Source organism: Pinus tabuliformis, chromosome 5_1 (assembly GCF_031772625.1).
Source record: "Pinus tabuliformis cultivar Carrire ecotype Pingquan chromosome 5_1, CPIR1, whole genome shotgun sequence".
Taxonomy (NCBI): domain Eukaryota; kingdom Viridiplantae; phylum Streptophyta; class Pinopsida; order Pinales; family Pinaceae; genus Pinus; species Pinus tabuliformis.
In genome coordinates, this window is record NC_142305.1 from 394,707,949 (window position 1) to 394,730,451 (window position 22,503).

The window sequence follows — 22,503 nt, forward strand, 5'->3', positions numbered from 1 at the left end:
CAAAATTAATATATTAAAAAAAATAAATTAAATCCATACGTTTCTTTAATTAAAAAAATGATAAAAAGTTGAAACCAATTCACAAAGATATATCACTTTCCCGTACACGAGAAAACTGACCGGCCACGAGAATTTTACACCCGCAACTGACAAGCCAAGAAGATCGCTTTCCCGTGCACGAGAACTTTACACCCACAACTACGACAAGACAAAAAGCATGGGTTCACGGATTCGAAAAGATCGGGAACAGAGCGATCTATTTTTTCCACGCATGGATTCGAAAAGATGGAGATATGTCGTTAAAGTGACACTGATTCAGTTTTGGATCAAATTAATTAATTAATTATTTATTTAATAATAGAATTCAGTACAATTTAGTACATAAAACCAGTGAAATAGAGTATATAATAGTGCCTAAATATTTATAGCTTATAGTTGCTGTTCCAATAATCAGTATTATATTATTGTTTTAATATAGTTCAAAAAATTTCATATCACAAATTTATAATAAAAGTGTAAAAAATAAAACAATAATATGTTTTGAAATTATGGAAGGTAGAGCATTTTTTTTTCTCTGAGTGATGTTGTCTTCCATATATTTGTACCTCATGACCCCCAAATCTCTACATAGACTTTTTTTTAGAAAGAGTGTTCGCCACCATGTTAGATTCATGATAGATATGTTGGAGAGTAATGCCCACTAAATTTTCATTATCTGTTTTATGTACGATCCAGATAAGAGAGAGGGGGATCATATGCAGTGTGACCCATTATACTTTCAATGAGGGTTTTTGAGTCACCATAGGTGTAGGTTGTCCACTGGCAATCTATTGGCGAACCATAGTAATCTCCAAAAAGCCAAAATTTCTGCCCTTGAGTTGGTACCCAAGCCGCCATTCTAGGAGAGTTTGTATTGTTGCCTGTCATTAATTCTGAGCTAGGCGTCGCATCCGCATTGTCCATGTTGAGCCACTCCGTCAAATAAAATTGCACCGAAAAGAAGATCTGGTGGGCAGTGACGACAGGAAAGATCTTTGATCGAGTCAGCGAGGCCAAAAAGTGTAGTCAACCAAGAGATGATCCTGTGGCAAATGTTGGCGGTGTTAATTGGCACGTCTTCGAATATGCAATGATTCCACGTGTTCTAGATCTCCCACCACAATTTTGCTCAGAAGCCGAGAAAATCTACAAAATATTTGACTATGAGAATGTTTAAATTGTGAGAGTGTTTAAATTGTTTTTTTGTGATGGAAATGGATTAGCACTATTCCTGTGGCGCCCTTGTTCCAGATCTCCCACCATTTTGCTCAGACACTGAGAAAATCTACAAAATATTTGACTATGAGAGTGTTTAATTTTTTTTTTTGACAGAAATAGATTCAGCGCCAGTGTTGAAAATTCCGAAGCTTGACTCCATAATCCAATTTTTTCGCGGGACCCAAAATCTTGAAGCTTCACACCATAACCCATATTTTTAAAAAATAATGCTAAATTTTCTCAAAATTATGTAAGAATTTTTATTATTTTTCAAAAGAAAACATGGCCTATTTAGACTATGCAACTAGTAATTAAATAATTTTAATAATTTATAACTTAATAAGAACCAAAACATTGTAAATATTCAAAAGATATTTATGCAAGGAGCTTCATTTCTCTTAACTTCAAGACTAAGGTTTCTAAATAAATTTGAACTTGGATAGATGAGTGTAAGAACTAGGTCACTTATCTAGGGTTGTTGTTTATCAGTGTGTATGAACTAGGTCATTTATATTTATTTTTCTCTACAATATTATTATATATATGTATGGTGATTTTGTTTGAAAGGAATATAAAATTTAAATATTTATATTATATAATAATATTTTATATTATATGATATGATATGATGAAAAAATACATTTCAAATCGCATTTTTTTAAAATGAGAATTTAATTTGATGAGTATTTACTTGTATTTTTTTTTATCTAATCATTAAATATTTATCATCTCAAAATCTATCTATTGAGGATAGTTACTTAAGTTTTCAAACAGTAAATTTGATAGGTGACTTAAAAATTTACCCATATATACAAACAATTGCAAATGAACTCATAGAAAATAAAAATTAGTAATTTTATTGGCTGAGACTCCAAGATAAGTATCATTGTATGCTATACAAACAATACTAAGACTTTACCATGAAACTTCAAGATAAACATAGACTCACACATAGTGGGTCTTTGGACTTATTAGAAAATTTTGGTCTTTGTCTTCCCTCACACTATTTGATCCTACATTGTACACACTTAAGCGTAAAGCATGAACATCTAAGCCTAAAACTTAAAAGGTTGAGATTCACAAGGGAATGTCCACACCCATGGGCCATTGTATTCTATATAAAACATTGATTGGATTTTTTTTGTTTATGTTGGTGAAACAATTGTTTTTCCTTTGATTTTGAGAGTCATATGTAATTTTTTAGGTCTTGGCACATTGGTGATATATCTCAACTTTTATAAAATGGGTCTATTTATTAGTTTCTTTAGAAAAAAAAAATTGGTTGGATTTGGAAATGCCAAATGTATTGCTACCTAGACTATGATGCTTTGTATACATTCACACTTGAATCTAAACACAACTAGATTTGTGCCTTTTAGGTGTTAGCAGTGTTAGAAGATTACAAATTTCTTCAAAATCCATGCTTGCATATTATTGTTGCTTGAAAATGTTAAAATCCTCCCAAATTCTTATTTAAAAGTAGTTTCAATTTTATATTATTATTTATAAGATTCTCCTTAAGTCAATTCATCAAATTATAAGCCAAGATCTATTGTTCTTCTTCAAAATACATTATAGTTAATGAGTTTGACCAAACTATTTGAATTTTTTTTAACAATAATTTGGTATAATTTGTAAATTTTTTGAAATTACAATAATCATTGTATATAATTAAATGAAACCATTAATTAGTTTTACATCACAAATAAACTCCATATATATATATATATATAATTTAAAACAATATTAATTAATTGAAATTAATTTTATAGTCCAACCAAAATAAAATTTATTAACATAAATCTTATATTAACAAAAATAAATAGTTAACACAAATCTTATATAACATGAAAAAAGTTAACAAAAATACATAATAATCATGCAATGGCAGCAATTTTAAAAGGAAAACCATTATTAATTTTAAAAAGGAAAACCATCATTACAAAAAATTAATTGACTGGTAATACTCATAAAATTTATACCCTGTCTCTCACAACAAAAGTTATTACTCTTCTACTCTTGCTAAAATCATAGGAACTTAGTATAAGCCCGACTTGTAGGTGGTTGGTTATGCTCTTGGTGTTATAGTGGCAGCTATGAGGTTTGACACTGGGTCTCAGTAGATTAGGCCTGGCAGTTACGGATTGACCATGTGGTTACTCTTCCACACAATTTATTACTTCCATTCACCCACATCAAAGGGCACATTGTGTATCCAGGCATCCCCAGAGATGAAATTAACCACAGTAAAATTTTGAACATCATAAATGTTCATGTCATGAAAACCAGGCCATCGAACTCGCCCTCCCATTGAGGCCCCGGGTTCCCAGTTCATGTATTCTCCATGATAGAGAGTGGTCAGTGCAAAGTCTCCGGACCATTCTACCCAACCCGCCGGATCCACCACATCATCAATATATGACTGGATATAAACTGTGCGAGAGTAATTTTTCCATGGCCTTCCCAGGAATGTTTGGAAAGAGCTCTTCACAGGAACCAGATCGGGGGCAGCAGAGACGGTGCAGTTTTGAATAGAGATTCCAGTGTTTTGATTTGGATCGTCTCTTCCTTGTGCTGTAAAACAATTAACTTGATTATCGATTGGTTTTCTGGCGAGCAGATTGCAGTTTTGAAACACGACTGCTGCGTTGCCGAAGATAGGATCAACTGTGCCGTAAATGTCGCATTCCCTGTAGAATTGTCGAAGGGAGTGTGCGTACAGTGTGTCTTGGTAGCCTTTGAAGCTGCAGCGGTAGAATGCCGATAGATCCGACCCAACTCTTACCGCTACAGCTTGATACTTCTCTGGGCCCGCCGTGTTTTCAAAGGTGATGTCCTTAGCCATAAAGTCTTGCCCCACTGTAGCTGCAATACACAAAGATTTCACGTCATGATATAATACGGAAATTTACATGACATTCATGGTAGGTATTTTGTATTTTGATCGTAGATATTTTAATCGGTAAATTTAAAATATTTCAAATTTTTTTTCAGTGCAGGTTGATTTATTATTTTTATTCAAGGGAAATCATGTAAGGGGAAGGCTTTCACTCTTGCAAGATGCCTGTGGATCTTGGGTTATTAACTTGGTGTTCCGCAAAGGGGAAGGCTTTCACTCCTGCCCACCTGGTGGTCCGTAAAGGGGAAGGGCACCAGTGTTAGAATATATGGTTCATTTTCTTAAATGAAATGAAGATGAGTTTTTTTTATTTGTTATTATTATTATTAGTGATTAAGTAAGGTTTGGCTTACATGTTTTAGTTTTGATTAGGGAGTTGTTTTCTTACATTTTCTAGTTTTGATTAGGAACTCTTTGGCCAACATTTTCTAGTTTTGTGTTATTAGGTAGATAGTACGGATTTAGCTTCGTATTGTAGAAATATTTTTAGTGGTAGCCACAAATCAAAGTTAAAATTTATCTCGAAACTAATTATCACATTTTTAATTAAATTGATTAATTAAAAAAAATGTCTTATAAACCTGTATCATATAACTTTGAGTTTATGGTTTTTTGTACACATGGTATTAGGAAACCTTGGTATTGACCCATAGTATTGTAATAAAATTCATTTATAAGTTAAGAATTTCTACAGTAAAAAGGAATGAACCTTTATAATTAAAAATCTTGTAGCATGTTCTTTTTCTGTTATTGTATATATATAAAATTATTAATAATAATTTAAAATTAAATTATAATTTAGTTAATTTTTAATATTGAAATTATTAAATATATTATCAAATAATTTTTATTTTTATTTTTTAAATTTACAGATTATTTAATTTATATTTCTAAATTAACTAAATAATAATACTAAAATAATAATAAAATTATTCACAAGACCCATTTACCATTGTAACAAAATTCCGCTGAAACATCTTTTTCTCTCGACCATGATAACTTTATTTTCATGACCATCCTGCCAAGCTCGTTTAGGGAAGGCAATGAAGTTTTGATTGGTCACTTCAAACCCGTTAAAATGAAGCATCCCAACTTTATTTAAAAACTTAATTATATGTTAAAATGCCACACTACCATGTGTTAAGCTTTATTAATTATTTTAACAAATGCTGATTACAATTATGGAACTAAACCGCAGTTTTTCTTTAATTTCTGGAAACCAACTGCAGTAATTTCCTTAAATTAAGGAAATCAACTACAGTTAATAAATTTATTGTTGGGAGCTACTGAAGTGGTCCATTACTCCATCTGGAGTTCTTTACCTTGATCTGTGGAACACTTGACACATAGCCATCAGAAGCTTGATGGAAGCTTGGCTATAAATTTATCTGTTTGGTCCCCAAGTTAGCATCTCAATTCCTTTCAGTTTTTTACACCATCTAGCTGAGAGAGCAGAGCTTGGAAGTGCCTTCAGATTTTCTTAATTTTTTCTTCTTCTTGGATAGAAGTTGGAGCGTTGTTTTCAGAAAAGAAGCAAGTGCATTGAGTTTTGCATCAAAAACTTCACCAATGGCTGGAGGTAATTTATATTCCTGGGCATTAAGTTTCAACTATTCATTCAGTTTTTCCGCATGCAGAATCGTTGTTGAAAGATTTATATTTTGGTATGAGAGCGAATGTTTATTTATCTCTGCCTTGGTTGGATTCGAATATTTTGAAGTAGTTTATTTATTTCTGAGTTGGTTTTATATAATACATTGTTGTTTGGAAGAGTTCTGGAGCATTTGATATTACTGCGTATTCTTATTTTGATATTAAATCCAAGAAATATGCACCTACAGCAATGTGCCATTGAAAACTCAGTTAAATCTCAGAGATTTCCGATTCAATTGTTGGGAAGTGTTAGATGGTAAAAGCCTACTTGAGACTTCGAGGATTGCATGAATATTCTATAGCAAATACAAATGTTTGCTGCCCGCCTAGAGAAACGTATTCTTCGGAATCTGCTCGGCCCTTATATCCCTGCATTCATATTTTATGCGTTTTCACAACCGAAATTGCAGAGACCCACATTTCCATCCTCGCTAAAATCATTCCTTATTTAGTCGTACATCATGTTTATACATGGTATATATTTGTTGGTAACATTTACTTGTTTTGGAGCCCATTTCCAATTTTCCTCTCGAGGAGGCTCTGCCTTAACACGCAGGAATAAAGATAAATTATAATTTTGTCGACAGTTCGATAACTTTTTAATATTGTTTTTCTCATAACCTATCTATTTCAGTGATTCAGAAGCTATAAACTATGAGACTTGCACAGTGCAATAACGGTGATATTTTGATGTGCTATACATCCTAAACAATATAGGTGTTGAAACTTTCAAGATCAAAGCATGTAGGAATTTTGTGCCATAGTTATAATATTATGCAAATATCAGAGATTACATTCTGATATTACATTGGCACTGTTCTTGGCATTTTCTTTAATGAATTTCAGTTTTATGATGCTGTAAAATTATCCCAATTTGGAAAGTGGGACGCAGTTTTAAATTTTTTTTTATTAATAATTTTGAATGGTTAGATTGTATTATTATTTTAATGAGTTTTACTCTGGTTAAAGAAATGTTTATAATTTTATAAGAAATTTTTTGTTTATGCAATTTATAATGGATAATGTCTAGTGATCCATATAATTTTAATTAATTAGAGAATAGCCACAGCATCTTTAATTAATTAAAATTATATATTTTGATTGGTTAGATCACATAAAGATTATTTAGACATTAAATTGTAATTAATTAGACTAAATATAATAAATTTTATCCCACATGAATTTTTATTATATTTATGTAATTAATTAGGATAAAATTTCATAACCTACCCACATGAGTTATGAATTAATAGTTTTATCATAAAGTTCAAAACAATGAATAATTGAATCTGCTTGAATTAAAAATTTAGCCCACAGGCAATTTTATGTCATTAGATTCAATTTTGAGCATGATTTACATTGGTAAAACATGAAATTTTATTAAGCCTCAATTTTAACATAAACATGTGTTTTTTTTTTAAATTTTGCAGTTGTACAACCTGCAAATTTCTCTGAAATTCGTTGTGACATTCCCGAACTTAAGGGAGATAACTATAAGATTTGGAAGGAGAGGATTCTCCTTCATTTGGGGTGGATGGACATAGATTATGCTATTAGGAAAGATGAACCATCGGCACTCACTAATACCAACACTGCAGCGGATGTCACGCTTTATGAATGATGGGAGCGATCCAATCGTCTAAGCATGATGTTCATTAAGACTAAAATTTCAGCTGATATTCGTGGTTCCGTTGATCAGCATGAAAAGGTACGAGACTTGTTGAAGGCCATTGATGATCAATTTGTCACTTCAGACAAGGCACTAGCAAGCATCCTAATCATGAAGTTCTCATCCCTAAGGCTCACCAGTGTGAAAGGTGTGCGCGAGCACATCATGCAGATGAGGGACACTGTGGCTCAATTGAAAAAACTCGAGGTTGATATATCGGAGTCCTTCCTAGTGCACTACATCCTGAACACCCTTCCGCACCAATATGGACCTTTCAAAATCTCATACAACACACATAAGGATAAATGGTCAATTAATGAACTCATGACCATGTGTGTTCAAGAGGAAGAGAGACTGGTGATGGAACTGGGAGAGAGTGCAATGCTGGCAACGCATGGAAATGGAAAATCTCAAGCCAATCGGAAAGGGAAAGGTAAAGTACCTCCCCAAGCCGATATCAAGAAGGATTCCAAGTGTTTTTTCTGTAAAAAGAAGGGACACATGAAGAAGGAATGCGCCAAATTTCAGAAATGGCTTGCGGACAATGGTAATTTAATCTCATTTGTTTGTTATGAATCTAATATGGTTAACGTTAATATTAACACATGGTGGATTGATTCTGGATCAACAATTCACATTTCGAATTCCTTGCAGGGTTTGCAAAACCTAAGGAAGCCAGTGGGAAGTGAGCAAAGCATCTTATCAGGAAACAAGATGGGCTCGCATGTGGAAGCTATAGGAACATGTTATTTAACTTTAAGTAGTGGCTTTGTTTTGGAATTAGAAAAGACCTTTTATGTTCCAAGTTTTTCTAGAAACTTGATTTCAGTTTCAAGGCTTGTACCTTTTGGATATTCCTTAAACTTTTCAGAAAAATCTTTTAGTCTATTCTATAAATCTGATTATGTTGGGAATGGTATTTTGTCTAATGGTCTTTACTACATTAATTTACAAAACAATGTCACTTATGATTCAATGCATGTTCACACTGGCACTAAAATATGTGTTATTAATGAAGATTCCTCTAAATTATGGCACCGGAGACTAGGTCATATCTCCATAGATAGAATTAAAAGATTGGTAAATGAAGGAATACTTAATACTCTAGATTTTACTGATTTTGAGACTTGTGTGGACTGCATAAAGGGAAAGTAGACCAACAAGTCAAAGAAAGGTGCCAATAGGAGTTCGGACATATTAGAAATCATACATATTGATATATGTAGTCCAGACATGGACTTACATGGTCAGAGATACTTCATCTCCTTTATAGATGATTACTCACGATACATGTATCTCTACATGCTTCATAAAAGGAGCGAAGCATTAGATGCCTTTAAGATATTTAAGGCTGAAGTAGAGAAACAATGCGGCAAGTAAATTAAGATCGTGAGATCAGATAGAGGTGGAGAATATTATGGTAGATACACAGAAGATGGACAAGCACCTGGGCCATTTGCTAAATTTCTTCAAGAGCATGGGATCGTTGCCCAATACACCATGCCTGGTTCACCCGACCAGAATGGTGTAGCAGAAAGAAGAAATCGAACATTATTGGACATGGTGCGAAGTATGCTTAGCAGCTCCAATCTTCCTAAATCCTTGTGGACTGAAGCACTTAAGACGACAGTGTATATATTAAATCGAGTTTCAACCAAGGCAGTTCCTAAAACGCCATTTGAATTATGGAAAGGTTGGACACCGAGTTTGCGACATATGCGCGTTTGGGGATGCCCGTCTGAAGTGAGAATTTATAATCCACAAGAGAAGAAGCTGGACCCAAGGACCATTAGTGGGTATTTCATTGGATATGCTGAAAGGTCTAAAGGTTACAGATTTTATTGTCCATCTCACAACACTAGGATTGTGGAATCAAGAAATGCAAAGTTTCTTCAAAATGACTTGATCAGTGGGAGCGATCAAACCAGAAACATAGTTTCTGAGAAGGATCATTCAGAATCTCAACCTTCCACTTCAAGTAATATATTGGTTATTGTTCATAGCACCCCTCAAGTACAAATTGGTGTTGAACAACCAATTGTTGAAGTTCCATAAGCTGCTGACGATATTCTAGTAGATCAAGGAGTTCAAGAGTTGCCAAGAACTTTTGAACAACAAGTTGAACCACATACTTCTCAGGAAGATGATGGTACAACATTAAGAAGATCTACTAGACCTAAGAGATCAGCAATTCTTAATGAGTATGTTGTGTATCTACAAGAATCTGACTACAACATTGGAGCCGAAAATGATCCCGAGTCATTTTCACAAGCCATGAGTTGCAAAGAATCAGAACTATGGTACAATGCCATGAAGGAAGAGATGAATTCCATAAAGAGTAACTAAGTCTGGGATCTTGTTGAGTTGCCTAATGGTGCAAAAGTGATGCAGGAGCATCGGGATGGGCCAGCAATGTGGGAAATTTCCCACATGTTGTGGCTTGATAAATTGGATTTCATTTGCTGTTAATTTTAGAGTCGATTTCATAATTAGTTTGTTATTGTAATAAGTGAAATTCCTCCATTTAGTATTTGATTTGTTAGGCCCATCTTAATATTTCTGTTGGAATAAATTTATGGAGAATCACCTTATCTATCTGTTAGAGTAATTAGTGGTATAACAGAAGCTAAAGAAGGCGCGATTCTGGTGGCAATTAATTGTAAACTGAAGATCTCTTGGAGTGTGTCAACGCGATTCCTGTGGGCAATCTTGATTCAGATCGCATGAAATCTGGGAAATAGTGAACCGGTAAAGTCCATCGCGCCACTGTTGCCGTTTCGAATTCGACGGCTTTCTTGTTTACAACGGGAGTATGGATCAGTTAGTGAAGGCAAGGCTTTGAAGGAGCTGAACGCGAAAGCAGCACGAAAAAGTAGCTTTTGGGGGAACTGGATTGAAGAAAAGTGGCGAAAAGTAGTCTGCGGTTGACTGCTATTAAAAACATATGTATGGGAATTGGTTAGAAAAGTGATTACTCTGTTAAAGACTTATGGGACTGGTTAGGATGGTGCCTATTCAATTTCAAAGTTCGTTGCAATTATAACGGAGATAGGTTAGGGAATTCTACAAATAAAAGGCGCATTATGTAATTATATATGAGGTTCTAGAATTGGCTCGTAGAGGGATAGATAGTGTGGGTTTTTTTTATTTAAATACCAATGTCTTTATAGGCCTGACTCTGTGTGTTAAACCAGCGTTTTGTTTTCGTTATTTTTTTTATCCAGATCTCATGTAAAATACGGACCTGCGTTTCAAATAATAATGGGATGACCGGTGCTGCGTAGATAAACTGAGTTTATGATGTTTCTCATTCACTAAGTTTTGATTTAAAAGAAAACTATCATGCACAGATAGGTGTTGCGGGTCTTTGTTCTTCGTTTCGTTTTATAGGAAGCATAGATAAATTCTTGAAATAAAGATCTCAACGTTTTTATAAACAGTAGCAGAGATGACAACGAAGCAGGTTAGCAAGATGGCTTTGGCCTATATTGTATGGATCGCCTTCGCGCTCTTGTTCATCAGGAAAACAGAGTATTTATGTTGGTAGATGGGCATTTTAGAAGTGTAGCAGATTGATATGTATGTAAACTAAGGTCTGTTAATTGCAGATTGAATTAAGGAATTTCACGTACATTATTGTTGGTATCAGAGCTGCCCGTGGTGTGCATATGTAAATCGATTTCGAAGCGGATGGAACTGTTCAATCGATTAATTTGTCAGCGCAGTGTTTACATGAAGGTTGCATATAAAAGGCATTTAGAAATGTGAGTGAACAGTTAGTAAATAATTTATAGAGGTTTTGCAAAGTTTGCTAAGGAGATTTGTAAATTATATGAAAGGACTTTCGTTCGAATAAGAACAAAGTCGATTACTGAGAGCATATCTATTTTGCGCTTTAGGTTGTTTCATTCTAACGCTGCTGCTTTCATCATTTTTGGTATCAGAGCCAAAAGATACAGGGGTTGCAGCTAAGATGCCGCCAAGGCGAGGAATTGGTCGGGGAAGACCAGAACCAAATGCAGTCCTGATAGAAGAAGTGTGAAGACTGCGTGAACGAATGGAGACAATGGAAACAGCCCAGAGAAGAGCACTTGATGAGGGAGCTGAGAGTTCTTCCTAAGAATCTGAGGAAGAAGCGGAAGCAGGAGAAGAAAATGAAACTGCCAAAGTCCTCAAGATGCTGGCAAAAGTTGGAAGCAAACCCAAGATAGAAATTCCTATGTATGAAGGAAGTTTAAATGCTGAGGAGCTCATGGATTGGATCAGATCCATAGATTAGTATTTCGATTATGAAGAGATTGAGGAGAATAAGAGGGTGAAGTTTGCAGTCACTAGACTGAAGGGCCATGCAGCCATCTGGTGGGACGAGTTACAAACATCAAGAACGCGAAAGGGGAAATCTAAGATCAAGCAGTGGGATAAAATGGTAAGCAAACTGAAAGCCAAGTTTTTGCCTAAAGACTATCATTTGAATCTTTTTAAGTAGATGCAAAATTTAAAGCAGAAATGAATGTCTGTTAAAGAATACACTGAAGAATTTTACAGGTTAAATATCAGAACAGGGCATGTAGAAGATGATCTGGAGAAAGTAGCCAGGTATATTAATGGGCTAAGGTATGAGATCCAAGATGAGATCAGCCTGTTAAGTTTGAAAACTGTTGAGGATGCCTTTCAAGCAACCTTGAAGGCAGAGGAAAAACTCTTGCGCAAACAAAACCAGAGGAACAGAGGTAAGAATCCAGCAAAAGAAGGAAGGATACTTGAATCCAAAGTTCAACACTCTCAGAATGAGGCAGGGAGTACGAGCAATAGAGCACCACAAAGAGGAGATTTTGGCCGTGGAAGGTTTGTGCCCAGAGGCAGAGGCCGAGGAAGAGATGTTCGGTGCTTTGCATGTGGTGAATGGGGACATGTACAATGGGATTGTCCTCATCAGAGATCAGCAAACCAGCGCAACGTGAATGTTGCAGAAGCCAAGGAAGAGATTCCTCAACCTGAAGCTAAAGAGGAACCACCAGAAGACGGAGAGTCCCTATTGCTGAAGAGGGTATTACTGGAAGGAGCTAAGGAAGCCAAAGAACCAGTTCAAAGGAAAACTTTATTCAGAACTGTATGTAAGTCCAAGGGTAAGTGTTGCAAGTTGATAATTGATAGCGGTAGTACTGACAACCTTGTTTCTACAGAGATGGTGGACAAGTTGAAGTTGGAGAGAACAGTACACCCCACTCCTTATAAAGTATTGTGGCTTCAGAAAGGCCATCAAATTTTTGTAACTGAACAATGTCAAGTTGAATTTCAGATTGGTACTTATAAGGATGTCATTTTATGTGATGTAATGCCGATAGATGTATGCCACATATTGCTTGGAAGGCCCTGGCAGTTTGACCGAAATGCCATTCATGATGGCAGAAGAAATACTTATACTTTGGAAAAAGATGGGAATAAGCATACACTACTGTCGTTGAACGTTGAAGCAGCTGGGAATAGTGTTACATTGATGAATGAGAAGATCCTGTTGCAGGAAAATGAGAAGGGTAAGGAGATGCATCTTGCTAGTGTTGGCAAAACCAGGGTAATTTTAACTTCTACAAATTTAGAAGATTTACCTGAAGAAATTCAGAATTTCTTGAATGATTGTGCTGATATTGTTGTGGATGAGTTGTTACCCATCAGGAGTATTAGTGAACATAATGATCTAATATCGGGAGTCAGTTTGTCGAATAAAGTAGCCTACAGGGTAATGCAGGAAAATGTCGAAGCTGGAACACAAGTGAAAGAGTTGATGGATAAATGGCTAATCAGTGAAAGCCTTAATCCATGTGCTGTGCCAATAGCACTCAGTCCGAAGAAAGAAGTTGAATGGCGCATGAATCCAAATTCTCGAGCCTTATATAAAATCACCATCAGGGTGAAGAATGAAGATTTGAAGGAATATGCAGTCTCTAAAGAAGGGCTGAAATTGGATCCGAAGAAAATCCAAGTAGATGTGAATTGGCTAACTCCTAGAAGCATATTTGAGGGAGATGTCAAAAGCAGATGGCGGGAATGCAGTAGCAAGGACAAGCAGCGAGCAGATATGAGGAGGCGGAAAAAGGAATTCCAAACAGGTGATTTAGTCATGTATTGCAGAATGGTACCTATACTAAAAGTCAGAAGAAGAACCACAAAGAGACGCCATAACAGACGAAAGTCCAAAGCAGGAAAAAGGAAAAAGAAAGCGCTAAAGAGAACCAGGAGTCCGACTCATTATCAGTGTTTGACCAAGTGGAAAGAGGAACCAGTAGAGGACGTCAGCAGAGCTCCAGAGAATGGGGATCAATTCCAAACAACCACTAGATCAGTTTTCTTCCCCGGGAGTCTGATGCAGGAGCATCGGGATGGGCCAGCAATGTGGGAAATTGCCCACATGTTGTGGCTTGACAAATTGGATTTCATTTGCTGTTAATTTTAGAGTCGATTTCATAATTAGTTTGTTATTGTAATAAGTGAAATTCCTCCATTTAGTATTTGATTTGTTAGGCGCATCTTAATATTTCTGTTGGAATAAATTTATGGAGAATCACCTTATCTATCTGTTAGAGTAATTAGTGGTATAACAGAAGCTAAAGAAGGCGCGATTCTGGTGGCAATTAATTGTAAACTGAAGATCTCTTGGAGCGTGTCAACGCGATTCCTGTGGGCAATCTTGATTCAGATCGCATGAAATCTGGGAAATAGTGAACCGGTAAAGTCCATCGCGCCACTGTTGCCGTTTCGAATTCGACGGCTTTCTTGTTTACAACGGGAGTATGGATCAGTTAGTGAAGGCAAGGCTTTGAAGGAGCTGAACGCGAAAGCAGCACGAAAAAGTAGCTTTTGGGGGAACTGGATTGAAGAAAAGTGGCGAAAAGTAGTCTGCGGTTGACTGCTATTAAAAACATATGTATGGGAATTGGTTAGAAAATTGATTACTCTGTTAAAGACTTATGGGACTGGTTAGGATGGTGCCTATTCAATTTCAAAGTTCGTTGCAATTATAACGGAGATAGGTTAGGGAATTCTACAAATAAAAGGCGCATTATGTAATTATATATGAGGTTCTGGAATTGGCTCGTAGAGGGATAGATAGTGTGGGTTTTTTTTATTTAAATACCAATGTCTTTATAGGCCTGACGCTGTGTGTTAAACCAGCGTTTTGTTTTCGTTATTTTTTTATCCAGATCTCATGTAAAATACGGACCTGCGTTTCAAATAATAATGGGATGACCGGTGCTGCGTAGATAAACTGAGTTTATGATGTTTCTCATTCACTGAGTTTTGATTTAAAAGAAAACTGTCATGCACAGATAGGTGTTGCGGGTCTTTGTTCTTCGTTTCGTTTTATAGGAAGCATAGATAAATTCTTGAAATAAAGATCTCAACGTTTTTATAAACAGTAGCAGAGATGACAACGAAGCAGGTTAGCAAGATGGCTTTGGCCTATATTGTATGGATCGCCTTCGCGCTCTTGTTCATCAGGAAAACAGAGTATTTATGTTGGTAGATGGGCATTTTAGAAGTGTAGCAGATTGATATGTATGTAAACTAAGGTCTGTTAATTGCAGATTGAATTAAGGAATTTCAGATACATTATTGTTGGTATCGGAGCTGCCCGTGGTGTGCATATGTAAATCGATTTCGAAGCGGATGGAACTGTTCAATCGATTAATTTGTCAGCGCAGTGTTTACATGAAGGTTGCATATAAAAGGCGTTTAGAAATGCGAGTGAACAGTTAGTAAATAATTTATAGAGGTTTTGCAAAGTTTGCTAAGGAGATTTGTAAATTATATGAAAGGACTTTCGTTCGAATAAGAACAAAGTCGATTACTGAGAGCAGATCTATTTTGCGCTTTAGGTTGTTTCATTCTAATGCTGCTGCTTTCATCAAAAAGCCATTGGATGTAAATGGGTCTTTAAGACAAAGAAAGACTCATTGGGCAACATTGAGAGATACAAGGCAAGACTTGTTGCTAAGGGATTCACTCAGAAAGAAGGAATCGACTACACGGAGACTTTTTCTCCTGTATCTAAGAAAGATTCCTTGCGCATAATTATGGCATTAGTAGCCCATTTTGACTTAGAGTTGCAACAAATGGATGTGAAAACGGCTTTTCTTAATGGAGATCTAGAGGAGGAGGTTTACATGAAACAACCTGAAGGATTCCCCTCTAGTGATGGTGAGCAATTGGTTTGCAAGCTCAAGAAGTCATTATATGGTTTAAAACAAGCATCCCGCCAATGGTATTTGAAATTCCATAATGTAATTTCTTCTTTTGGTTTTGTAGAAAAAATTATGGATCAATGTATATACCTGAAAGTTAGTGGGAGTAAAATTTGTTTTCTTGTTTTATATGTGGATGACATTTTGCTAGCAACCAATGATAAGGGTTTGCTACATGAGGTGAAACTATTCCTCTCTAAAAATTTTGATATGAAGGATATGGGTGAGGCATCTTATGTCATTGGCATTAAGATCCATAGAGACAGATTTTGAGGCATCTTGGGTCTGTCACAGGAAACCTATATTAATAAAATTTTAGAGAGATTTCGGATGAAGGATTGTTCACCAAGTGTAGCTCCCATTGTGAAGGTTGATAGGTTCAATTTGAACCAATGCCCGAAGAACGACCTTGAAAGGGAACAAATGAAGAACATTCCATATGCTTCTGCTGTCGGAAGCCTAATGTATGCTCAAGTCTGCACAAGACCTGACATTGCATTTGTTGTGAGAATGTTGGGACGATATCAGAGTGATCCAGGTTTAGACCACTGAAGAGCTGCAAAGAAAGTAATGAGGTACCTTCAAGGAACCAAAGACTACATGCTTATGTATAGACGGACGGACAACTTGGAAGTAATTGGCTACTCAGATTCTGACTTTGCTGGATGTGTTGATTCACGGAAATCAACATCAGGTTACATTTTTATGATGGCCGGTGGAGCTGTATCATGGAGGAGTGCCAAGCAGACCTTGATTGCCACTTCCACTATGGAAGCCGAGTTCGTCTCCTGTTTTGAGGCTACTTTACATGGTGTATGGCTTAAGAGTTTCATTTCTGGGCTTAGAATTATGGATTCTATCTCTAAGCCATTGAGAATATATTGTGATAATTCAGCTGCTGTTTTTATGGCTAAAAACAACAAAAGTGGGAGTCGAAATAAACACATCGACATTAAGTATTTAGCTATAAGGGAACGAGTTAAAGAAAAGAAAGTGGTCATTGAGCACGTCAGCACTGAGTTGATGATCGCTGATCCTTTGACTAAGGGCATGCCACCGTTTAAATTCAAGGATCATGTAATGAATATGGGACTTGGTTCCATTATGTAGTTTCTCATTGTATGGACAATGTTATTTTAATGAAATTCTTAATTATTGTGATGTTTTTTCTCATATTTATGTGCACTTTAAGTTGATTTGAGAAAATTCATTTAAGAAGGACCAAGAATAAACATAAGGTTTATTCATTAAGAAATTGTTGCCACATAAATTATAATAAGAATAAATACATAGTAATACATGGAAGATAATACTCGTTATTAGAGGACTTATCGCCATGATTCATGTATCTATTACTTAATACAGATTATCAATGGGTTTTAAGTTGAGACATTAAGTTTGGAAGTATGGACCAAGTGGGAGAATGTTAAGCTCCATTAATTATTTTAACAAATGCTGCCTACAATTATGGAACTAAACTGCAGTCTTTCCTTAATTTCTGGAAACCAACTGCAGTAATTTCCTTAAATTAAGGAAATCAACTGCAGTTAATAAATTTATTGTTGGGAGCTACTGAAGTGGTCCATTACTCCATCTGGAGTTCTCTACCTTGATCAACACCTGACACATAGCCATCAGAAGCTTGGCTATAAATTTATCTGTTTGGTCCCCAAGCTAGCATCTCAATTCCCTTCAGTTTTTTACACCATCTAGCTGAGAGAGCAGAGCTTGGAAGTGCCTTCAGATTTTCTTAATCTTTTCTTCTTCTTGGATAGAAGATGGAGCGTTGTTTTCAGAAAAGAAGCAAGTGGACTGAGTTTTGCATCAAAAACTTCACCAATGGCTGGAGGTAATTTATATTCCTGGGCATTAAGTTTCAACTATTCATTTAGTTTTTCCGCATGCAGAATCGTTGTTGAAAGATTTATACCATAGGCTAAGAAAACTATAACCTAAAATCCACCTATCGACCCAACACAGCAATGAGTTTCGAAGAATACAATTAAGGACATAAATATCAAATAACCCTTTGAGCCGAAATGCAACACTTTTTTTGGAAACTCCAGGATTGATCCTTTACTAAAAAACAAAACCTTTACTGCGCCTTGCAGTAGGAAAAATTAAAAATTTCAAATTATCACAAAAACGAGTAAAGCAGACTACCAAATGTTGCAGAGCTGTAAGTAGTCCATCTGTCAGCAACGCTTCTATTACCAGTGATCACAATAGCGTCTGGTATATGGGAACCTCGATACATTCACAGTAGATTCCCTCTCTGATGTATATTACATATCTATCTAAACTATTGTTTGGAGCAGCAGTCAGCGCTTCAGTAATTGTTGTATAATTACCACTACCGTCCTGAGCCACCGTCACCTCATTGTACCCTAAAGCATCGCCGTCTTCAGAGGTTTGAAGAAACCTTCTTCGGTCCGCAGCAGACAACCATTTAGGGAACCCGTCCTCCATGGATCCATAATGCGAAAGAAATTTATCATCATGAGGGTTTTGTTTCGCTGCATAGGATGAAAGACGTCGGTTGTGTAATGGGGGCTTCTTCGAATCTTTGCCAATTATAGAAATATTGTTAACAAGCGCTAAAGAATTACTCAACCCTCGTGAGACATTATGTACACTAGGACTCAATGTGTTTTGCACGTTTCCGTTAGCCTCCTGTAGACTTTGGATGCAGGTAGCTTGATTAGTAAGAGCTGCACTCACCCAAGTCTGAATGTCAGCCACCTGCCTCCAGTTCAAATCATTAGCAGTTATTGAGATCATCTAACATTAGCTCAAACAACTGTATGCAATATTGAAGGGCTTGTAGTTGTATTCCGCCGAATAACCAGCTTGAGATACCAGAAACTATTTGGAAGACTTGTTGTGCTTCCATAATGTTTTCGCTGAGAGACATCCTACAGAGATCTGCGGAATCTGTTTGCGATGGTTCAGCTGCAAATACTCTGGACATTGTTGAAACACAGAATACTACGAAGAAAACCAGAGACATATACCTCCTAGAGGCCATTGCAGAATTCGGGTCCTCTCCCGTTAAGTGCGTTGAATCAACGCTGATTACCCACCTTGCTCCTTTTTCACTTACCCTTTCAAAAACGGGTAAAAAATAAAATTATACCAAATTAACTTTTTTTCACAAAATGCTTAATGTAAACTCAATATCCTTTTTCCCAAAACACTTCTAAAATAAATAAATTAAAAATAAAAATGGTAATATTGTGTTTAATAGCATACCGTAATAATATAAAGTTTTGAAAATTTAAAAATAATTGAGTTTCATTGTGATGCAACTAGTAAATTCATTTACCCATAAGTGATTAAATAATTAAATATTTCGAGTTGCAAATGATTTTTAAATGAAAAATTTGAGGAAAGGTTTGCACTTTTAGAGATTTGATTTCTCTTGACTATTCGTAAATCTATAGATTTATATTGATAAACTATTTTAACTATAAATTTTTGACATTAAATTATATATGTTTTATATTCTCCACTTTAAAATGTGAATAAATGCCACATATTTGGAAATAGAAAACATATATCCATAAGGTTATATATGTAGGCTGATAAAAAATAAAAATATAATAATAATTATTATTATTATTATTATTATTTTTCCAGTTTGTTTATTTATTTATTTTTTTCTATATATAAAATTATGTTTTTAATATGAACATGAAAATATTTTATTTATAATTATCATAAATAAATAAAAGTAAAATAATCAATAAGTCATAATGTTTTGGTGAAACATTTTTATAGGATAAATGAAGAAATGTAAATAACCAAAATAAAATATTTAAATAAACCTAATATATATTAAAGAAATAAAGTGATACTACAATTATTTTAGGGTATATAAAAATACATTAATGAAATTATAAATTTCACATTTAAATTAGGATAGAACCATTTTGATTCCAGATTTACCAAGCATATAGAGGAATCAAATCTGTCAAATTGCAAATCTCATTCTAAGTGTAAAACTTGAGTAAAGGTTTACATATGGAGCTTTGATTCCTCTAAGCTCTTGGTAGATCTAGAATTATGATGAATCTATGCTAATATTGAGCAACACAATAGTAAATTTTTAACTTTAAAAATTTATTTTTGTTCACTTGTCTTATATAATATATACGAGTGTTAAGATGAATCTATGCTAGTTTTGACCAACACTCTAATCAAATATTTTAACTATAAGTTTTTTTTTTTTTTTTTTCCACTTGTTTTATATAATATATAAATAGTTCACATTAAAATATTTTATTTATGACTCTCAATCTCGACATTAAAATGTCACTACATATAAAAATCAAGTCAATATGATCTAATCTCTCTCCCCATATATATATATATATATATATATATATATATATATATATATATAAACCAATGATTGAGAGGGATCAGATATCTCAAAATGCAAACATTTTTTAATGTAAAATTCAAGGAAAATTTTGCACCTTTAGAGATTTTATTCTTTTGGACTAGTATTGGTAGATCCATAGTTAAATGGATCGAGGTTGGTTTTGAGCAACACATTAAAAAAATGTTTTAATTATAATATTTTTTATTTTCACTTGTTTTATAATAATAATAATATCCATTTTTAAGGTCACAGCCAACCCAGACACCAAGTTGGTGTATGAGACCTCCTTGTTTTATATAATTTATAAGTAGTTGACATTGAAATATTTTATTTATGATTCATATTCTCCACATTAAAATGTTAATACAAAAAAAAACCATCTATCTTTATAAAATGCTATACATTTCTCTTTCTCTCTATATATACATTGAATATTTAGTTTTCTATATATGCATATTTTGTTATTTTCATTATTATTAATTTTAAAATACTATATATCAAATACATATTAAACATTGAAAGAATTACAAATCTCCTTAATACCTTGAATATTAAAGTACCTATAAGTACTTATAACTAGCACAACCACATTTACGTAATGTGGCTGATATATACTATACATCTACAACCACATTTACCAATGGGGTTGATATATGTCTATATGTTTATATCCTCCATCCGTCGCATTAATAACTATTCGGTATATAAACATTATTTGTATATTAATATAATATTAGTCATTACATAATTTTGTTAATATATTAACAATTATATTTAAAACTATAATATAATTCACTTATAACATAATAATAATATTTAGTTATTATTAACAATATGTATTTATTGCCACCATTATATTATCATCAATAATTATTATATATTTATGAATATAATTGTCACTAAATTTTATATAATTACTTAGTGTATATTAATAATATACACATAGTAAAATATGTAATAATAACATATTATAAAATTTTGTTAATATATTAATAGTTATAACTCAAACTATAATACAATTCACATATAATAATATTTCATTATTATTTATAATACATATTTATCTCCCATCAATATAATGAATAATTATTAGATATTTATTAATATAACTATTAATATCTTTCATATATTTATTTAAAGTAAATTAAAAATATCTAGATTATATATTAAACTAAAAAAATATTATACTATTATTTAAAAATAAGAAACTAAAGGGATTAATAATATTATAAATCCAAGGGATCCAAAATCCAATAGACTAATATTATAAACGGAAAGGATTAGTAAACCCAAGGGATTAAATTATAAACTCAACGAATTATTAATATTATAAACCCAAGTGATAAAAAAACCCAAGAGATTAATATTAAAAACACAAGGGATTAATAAACCTTAGAAATTAATTAAACCCAAGTGATTAATAAAGGCACATAATTATTAATATTATAAACTGAAGCCACTAATAAACCCAAAATTTTAATATTATAAACCAAAGGGATAAATATTATAAACATAAAGGATCAACAAACCAAAAGAATCAATATTAAAAACACATGGGATTAATAAACTGTATGAAAATTAACATTTTAAACCTAAGGGATTAATAAATTCATGAGATTATTAATATTATAAAACCAACGAGTTAGTAAACCCAAGGGATAAATATTATGAACCTAAGGGATCAACAAACCCAAGGGATCAATATTAAAACCGAAGGGATTAATAAATCCTAGGAATTAATATTTTAAACTCAATGGATTAATAAACCCAAGGGATCAATAAACCCTAGGGATTGTAAATATTATAAACCCAATTAATTAATAAACAGAAGGGATAAACATTATAAACCTAAGGGATTAATATTAAACCCTAGAACTAATATTTAACCCTTAATATTAGGGTTTAATAAACCCAAGAGAATATTAATATTATAAACCCAAAGGATTAATATTATCGATCCAAAGAATTAGAGAAATCGATTAATGCTAAAACCCAATGGATTATTAATATTATAAACCCAATGGATTAATATTATAAATACAAATGATTAATAAACCAAAGGAATCAATAAACTCAACAAACTAATATTAAAAACCCAAGTGATTAATAAACGTTCGGAATTAATATTTTAAACTCAGAGGATTAAGAAACATAAGGGATTAAATTATAAACCCAAGGAATTATTAATATTATAAACCGAAGTGACTAATAAACCTGAGGGTTTAATATTATAAACCTAATGAACTAGTAAACACAAGGGATAAATATTATAAACCTAAATGATCGACAAAGGAATCAATATTAAAAACAAATGGGATCAATAAACCCTAGGAATTAACATTTTAAACCCAAGGTATTAATATACCCAAGGGATTGATATCATAAACCCAATGGAACA

The 22,503-nt window shown here is 33.7% G+C and overlaps 1 protein-coding gene and 1 pseudogene across 1 annotated transcript; both read right to left on the reverse strand.

Annotated features, from left to right (window-relative positions):
- Positions 1–3,433: 3,433 nt before the first annotated feature.
- On the reverse strand, positions 3,434–4,116 carry LOC149165114 (pectinesterase pseudogene; annotated as a pseudogene).
- Positions 4,117–17,938: 13,822 nt separating this feature from the next.
- On the reverse strand, positions 17,939–18,499 carry LOC149165115 (putative pectinesterase/pectinesterase inhibitor 12). Its single transcript, XM_089429712.1, has one exon. The coding sequence runs from the start codon at positions 18,497–18,499 to the stop codon at positions 17,939–17,941; it is 561 nt and encodes a 186-aa protein (XP_089285838.1).
- Positions 18,500–22,503: the final 4,004 nt, after the last annotated feature.